Raw genomic sequence first — 6,805 nt, 5'->3', positions numbered from 1 at the left:
TATATATATCTGAGACCCGCTTTGGTCATGACTGACCATGGGATTGCACCTAGAAAGTTCCCCTCTGAGGCACAAGTTCAGGCAAGGTTGTTTATGGAAGACCAGCAGTCGCCTGTGCATACTGGCCTCCCCTCTCCACGCCACCAGTGTTATCCAAGGGAAAGGCAAAGGGGCCGATACAGCTTGGCACCAGTGATGTCGCAACTCATTTCTACAGCTGAGTGAACTGGAGCAACGTGAAATAAAGTGTCTTGCTCAAGAACACAACACGCAGCCCGGTCTGGGATTCGGGCTCACAACTTCACGATCGTAAGCTCGGCGCTATAACCACAGAGCCATGTGCCTTCACACATATATATGTGTGTGTGTGTGTGTGAGGATGCATGGCTTAGTGGCTAGGGTGTTGCACTAACAACCATGAGACTGTGGTTTCAATTCCTAGACTGGGTGGTGCATTGTATTCTTTGAGCAAAACACTTCATCTTGCATTGCTCTCTGATCACTTTGACCACTGACATGTGATACATTGCGCAACTGTTCAGGCAACATCAATTCGATGGAGGGAGTGAGCTAAAGTACTGCACGAACATTTGACCACTATAAAAAAATCTCTGAGGTCAGTCACATCTCAATCAGATCGGATTGAAGACTTTGTCATCAAGCTGATTTTTATCAAAATTTACATTTTCCACTTACCAGTCAAAAGAAGCAATATGGCTGGAACAGATGTTGTTCATTAGTAAACTTGACTCCTCCACCATGTGTTATGTCATCCAGATAAAAGGGTAAAAAACCTCTTTCAGTCATGAATGACCATGGGATTGCACCTAGAAAGTTCCCCTCTGAGGCACAAGTCTGGGCAAGGTTGTTTATGGAAGACCAGCAGTTGCCCATGCAGACCAGCCTCCTCTCTCCATGCGACTGATGTTATCCTCGGGAAGGCAAAGGCTGATACAGCTTGGCACCAGTGACACCTCAATTCATTTCTACAGCTGAATGAACTGGAGCAACATGAAGTAAAGTGTCTTGCTCAACACACAGCTTGATCTGGGAATTGAACTCACTACCTCATGATTGTGAGCTTGACACTCTAACCATTGAGCCATGTGTCATCCAGATACAAGACATCAAATGGTGATTTTTAAACAATAGAAAAGATCAAAGAAAACTTGCTGCATGAACTTCATTCACTCTACCTCTGAAAATGCATTCCAGGACACATTCCAAAACTGAAAAAATGTTAGGAGTGGTTTATCAACAGAGAATAGAACTAATCTGAAAGAGACAAGCCTAATTAAATTGTAAATAAAGCAATAACTTTGCCTCTCAAAAGGTTTGGGGTTTTTTTTTCCTACAGACCTCATATATATATCATTATCATTTTACATTTGCTTTCTATTTTGGTAAGAGTTTAACAGGTCACAGCACATATTTAGAAGCACTGCTAACCTAGAGGGGTCAAAGGATCTTTCTTACTTATTTTATATTTTTTTTACTTGATTCTGTGGCTTAGATGCCCTTCCTAATGCCAACCACTTTACTGACTGCACTTATTTTTGTTTTCATGGCACTTGAGCACTAAAGTTGTCATGTCCTCAATAAAACTAAAGAGTTATCACATCTTTACACTTTACAAAGTGTACTGGGTGTTTTCTCATGGCACCAGCACTAGAGAAGTAGCTATATCCTCAACACAACTAAAGGGATTTCGTGATCCATAATTCTGCTCGCTCACCAATCACTTTTACAGATTGGAAGCTATGAAGTTTTATGATGTAAGGCACGTGTGATATGAGGGTAAGTGATAGATGTACCCAGTATTCTGAGAAAGGTACCTGTATGACCAAAAGGATAGAATAATGGCAGTAGGTAACATGACCCAGGATGTGTGTGTGTCTGTGTTCATTCATTTTACATCTGTTTTTCTTACTTCAATATCAACTCCATAATCATTATGAAATGGAGAGACAAACTGATGCCCCTCCTATAGTCTGGATGCTAGTTGTTCATGAATGTCTTTGCTGTAAACTGTATGAACACTCGACCCAGGGGCCACTTAAGGAGTTCTTACACACATTCTATAAAAAAAAGCAAAGAAAAAGTCCACTGCTTTATATATCCACTGCAGTTATTATGTTGCATTTCTGTGCAGAATTGCAGTTATTATGTTGCATTTCTGTGCAGAATTGCAGTTGCATTAATTTATTTCAAGACTAATTACCAAAAGTAATAGGAAAGCTTATCTTAGATTGGTATCTGATTAATGGTAGGGTTTATCGCTTGTCTCTTTAATGACACATGAACAAGATTGAAGCAGTGGTATTATGTACTCAAGTGAAAGGATTAATGTTTTATTCCAAAACATCTAAATAAGATTTTGTTTTATATTTTTAAATCTCAAATTGCTCCTTTAAATCAACCCATAACACATACCTGTACATAATCTGTTTTTTTTTCTATTATAATTCTAGTGATTGGTATTGTTATTGAACATGGATCAGAAATCATTTGATCTACTAACAGACACTTTGGATATACATTATGAAGTTCTTGACAATATCCACCAAGGCCGCAAAATATTTAAAGCAGCAATAACTTTGACCAATCATTGCTCAGTTCCTCTTGAGCCAGGTCCATGGGCAATCTATTTATGCCACATCCGCTTGATTGAGCCGAAATACTTATCAAAAAATTCTTTTGCCGAACTAACAGAATATGGTGTGAAGTTTTCACATGTTAATGGAAGCCTTTTCAAATTGGAACCCCTAGAGTCTTTCAAAACACTGACTAATAATGATTCTGTTAAAATAATATTCCTTGCTCAGTATTATTCCGTTGCTAAAACTGATGTTCTGCCTAATTGGTATATGACGTATCCTGATTTGATTCCTCGTATCATCAAGTGCACAGCTGATGAAGATCTTAATTTTGTGGGTCAGTTTAACAAACCCTCTCAATGGAAACGTTATGATTATGAATTAGCTGACGGCAAACAACGTTTTGACATTTATGATCCTTTTACGCCAAAGGTTCGCTTTGAAAGGAATTTGTCTGCCTACAACTCTAATGAAGAAATTAAACCAGTTATACCTACGCCACTCCAAATGGTTTGCAGTAAAACCAAATGTATCTATTTGAGAGAAGGAAACTGGGTGATATATACTAAAGATCTAACTCTGTCCAAAGATGCTGAGTATCTCTCAGGTAAGTTGCTTTTAACCTAACAACCATTATGTATGTATGTGTATGTGTGCATGCACTTATGTTAAACATACTTTCACTGTTCTCCTTTTGTTAACTTCTTGAATGTTCTCTTCAGATGTTACTACATTGACTAGATGAACATCAAGGGGACAAATCTAAGCCCTCTTATTGTCAAATGTTATGTATCCAGTAAGTCCTACTCTCGAATTCATTCAGGTACACCAAGTCCTTTCATTTTATTACAATTTTAAAAATTACTTTGGAAATTGAAGTTTATGTTACCCTATATTTTATTTTTTTTTTATAGGAAAGCTACAGCTAAAAATTGTTTCTCAGCTCCCTGAAACTAAGTACATTTATCTTAAATTAGTTCCATCTGTGCAACTTCCACCTCAAAATCATTCATTTATTTCTAAGGAGGCTTATACACTTACTGTTGATTGCCTAGAAGGTGTGATTGAAATAACTGCCAGCACTTCTCAAGGTCTATTCTGGGGGATCCAGTCTTTATTGAGTCTTTATAAGGATGAACGTATTCCAGAAGTGAAAATCGTAGATGCTCCAAGATACGAATATCGTGGTCTTCATGTCGATGTCGTACGAAACTTCCATGGAAAACAAGAAATGTTCAAACTCATCGACAGCATGATTATGTACAAGATGAACAAATTACATTTGCATTTAACTGATGATGAAGGATGGCGGATTGAAATCCCTGGTCTTGAGGAGATGACATCTGTAAGGTCTATTTTTTTTTTCATTCTAATCATTTTGATAAATTTCTGCTAAAATTTAAATACCTTTCTTTAGTTGATTAAACTAACTTTTTTGATAGACTTACAATCTGTATAAGTGTTTAATAAGTACTAAACATTGGCTGGTGGCTTAAAGCCTTTGATTATCAAGTCATGAGAATGCATTTACATTGCATTTATTTGCATGATAATTTTTTTTTTTTTAATGGCATAGTCAAAGAAAGAATGGTTTTCAAGACTCAAGAAGAAAAGAAGACTTGTGACTTGTCCCAAACACTTGCCACACAGCACACTCCACTAAAAGCACCAAAAGTCCAAGTAATGGCGTTAAACCAGATGACAAGTTAGGCCTACCACCCAAGAACAGGAACAGGTCCTCTGATGGGATTCCTCACAGTTTCCATTTACTGAATTTCACCCACAAGGCTTTGGTCAGTCCGAGGCAGTAATACAGGACACTCGAGGTGCTGTGCAATGAGATTGACATCAGAACCACTTCTTAACCATTCAGTTATACTTGCTCCCAGTATTGACCAGGCTGTCAGATGTCGGTAGACATCACTGGTCACAATGCACTTTGCATTGTTTTAGCCTTCAAATGATACCACCCCACTAATTAGGTGAGCAGGCCAACATTCCCCCTGATCGAAAGACTATTCCATGGCAGGGTTACCTGTTGACAACCAAGTGGACTGAAGCAATGTGAAATGAAGTGTTTTGCTCGAGAACACAATGCACTGCTCAGTCCAGGAATTGAACCCACATGAGCAATCATGAGTGAAACACCCTAACCACTAGGTCATGCACCTTCACTCCAGTTTAATATAGCAATCAAAACAATGAAAGAAGGATTTTTTTCTGTCCCTCTTTCTGAACTACTGGCTCTAAAGTTATCCCTCCTCTTCTGGCACAACATAAAACTTTGTTTTATCTTCATGGAAGTCAGTATCTTTACTTATCATTTTTTTTTTTATTCTGTCCAAATTTTTTTTCAACTTTTGAATGTTTTGATTTTTAAAACCTTTATTTTAGTTATTTTTCAAAATATAAACCACTTCTTTTCTGCAGGTTGGCGGCTACCGCAGTCATAGTCATAACACCTCTGGAAACTGTCACATTTTACCATTATTGGGTTCTGGCCCAAATTCTGATACATCTGGTTCCGGTTACTATTCAGTCAAAGACTATAGAGAAATCCTACTTTATGCTACTGAGCGCCATGTTGAGATTATCCCCGAAGTGGACATGCCAGGTCATTGCAATGCTGCTATTCAGGCTGTCAAATCCCATTACGAAAAACTCTGTTCTGCTGGTAAAATGGAAGAAGCTGCGAAATATATGTTGCATGAATCAAGTGAAGTCCAGAGTCCAATAACAACTCAATCCTGCCAGTTATTTCATGAAAACCTACTGAATCCAGGCCTTGAATCAACTTTTAATTTTGTTGAAATGGTGGTGTTAGCCTTGAAAGAGATGCATGAAGACATAGCTCCTTTGAGGGTGTTCCACTTTGGTGGAGATGAAGTCCCGATTGATATGTGGGAAGAATCACCAGCTTGTCGAAAACTCTTCAATTCCTCTGAAAACATAGTGACTCTGGATGATCTTTTAGAACATTTTGTCCGTAGAGTAGCTGCCATTGTTTATAAACATGGTTTAAGCTTGGGAGCTTGGCAAGATGGTATGGTGTCTATTGATGGCCCATTCGAACGTTCTAATATACCCCAGGAAGATGTTCTTGTGTATGCTTGGCAGAATGTCTGGGAATCAGGAAAAGCTAATATTGCATACATGCTGGCTAATGCTGGATATAAGGTAAGTTTAGAAATGTGTTGATTGTGTGTGTGTGTAGTTTTTTTTATTTTATCATTTATCATTTACTTGATTCAGTCATTAGATTGCAGCCATGCCGGAGCTGACCTTGAAGAATTTTTATTTGAACAAATCAACCCCAGTACTTTTTTTTTTTTATAAGCCTAGTACTTCTCTATCAGATTCTTTTGTTGAACTACTTTGTTGCACGGACATAAACAAACCAACACCAGTTGTCAAGCGTTGATGAGGGACAAACACAGATACAAAAACACACATCTTTTATATCTTTTACTGGTTTCAGCCCAAGGCTGAGGGTATATATTATATATTATATATACAACAGGCTCCTTTCATTTTCCGTCTACCTAATCCACTCCCAAGGCTTTGGTCAGCCTGAGGCCGTAGTAGAAAACACTTTCCCAATGGGACTGAACCCAGAACCATGTGGTTGAGAAGCAAACTTCTTACCACACAGCTATGCCTGCACCTGTATTTTTTTTTTTTTTCTGGGCTTCAGTTAAGAAAATCAGAATGTAAAGACAGATAAAATACCGCTGAGCATTTCACCCGGCGTGCTAACGTCTCTGCCAGCTCACTGCCTTAAAGAAATAAATAATACTACAACAATTTGTTTGTGTATATCAACATGTATTTACTGTAATAATATTTGTTGACAGTTGTTGGCGTTAGGAAGGGCACCCAGCCATAGCCAAATAAGACTGGAGTCTGGTGCGGCCTTCCAGCTTACCAGCCCTGGTCAAACCGTCCAACCCATGCCAGCATGGACAACAGACGTTAAAGGATGATGATGATGATTTCAGGAAAAGTTATGAAACAAATTTTCATGATTGCGTGGTAAGAAGCTTGCTTCTCAACCATACAGTTCCGGGTTCAGTCCCACTGCGTGACACCTTGGGCAGGTGTCTTCTACTATAGCCTCGGGCCAACCAAATCTTTGTGAGTGGATTTGGTAGACAGAAACTGAAAGAAGCCCATCGTATATATGTATATATATATATATATATATATAT

At 38.4% G+C, this 6,805-nt stretch overlaps 1 protein-coding gene across 2 annotated transcripts in view; it reads left to right on the top strand.

The window, feature by feature from the left end:
- Positions 1 to 6,805, top strand: part of LOC106883537 (N,N'-diacetylchitobiase) — a 19,303-nt gene that overhangs the window by 3,757 nt on the left and 8,741 nt on the right. For both annotated transcript variants that reach the window (XM_052966895.1, XM_014934572.2), the window contains exons 2-4: positions 2,472 to 3,204; positions 3,512 to 3,942; positions 5,028 to 5,774. In XM_052966895.1, coding sequence (XP_052822855.1) covers positions 2,493 to 3,204; positions 3,512 to 3,942; positions 5,028 to 5,774 — 1,890 coding nt within the window. In that variant the 5' untranslated portion in view covers positions 2,472 to 2,492. The remainder of the gene's footprint in view (positions 1 to 2,471; positions 3,205 to 3,511; positions 3,943 to 5,027; positions 5,775 to 6,805) is intronic.

Source organism: Octopus bimaculoides, chromosome 4 (genome assembly GCF_001194135.2).
Source record: "Octopus bimaculoides isolate UCB-OBI-ISO-001 chromosome 4, ASM119413v2, whole genome shotgun sequence".
Lineage (NCBI taxonomy): Eukaryota > Metazoa > Mollusca > Cephalopoda > Octopoda > Octopodidae > Octopus > Octopus bimaculoides.
This window is presented reverse-complemented; position numbering and strand designations above follow the sequence as displayed.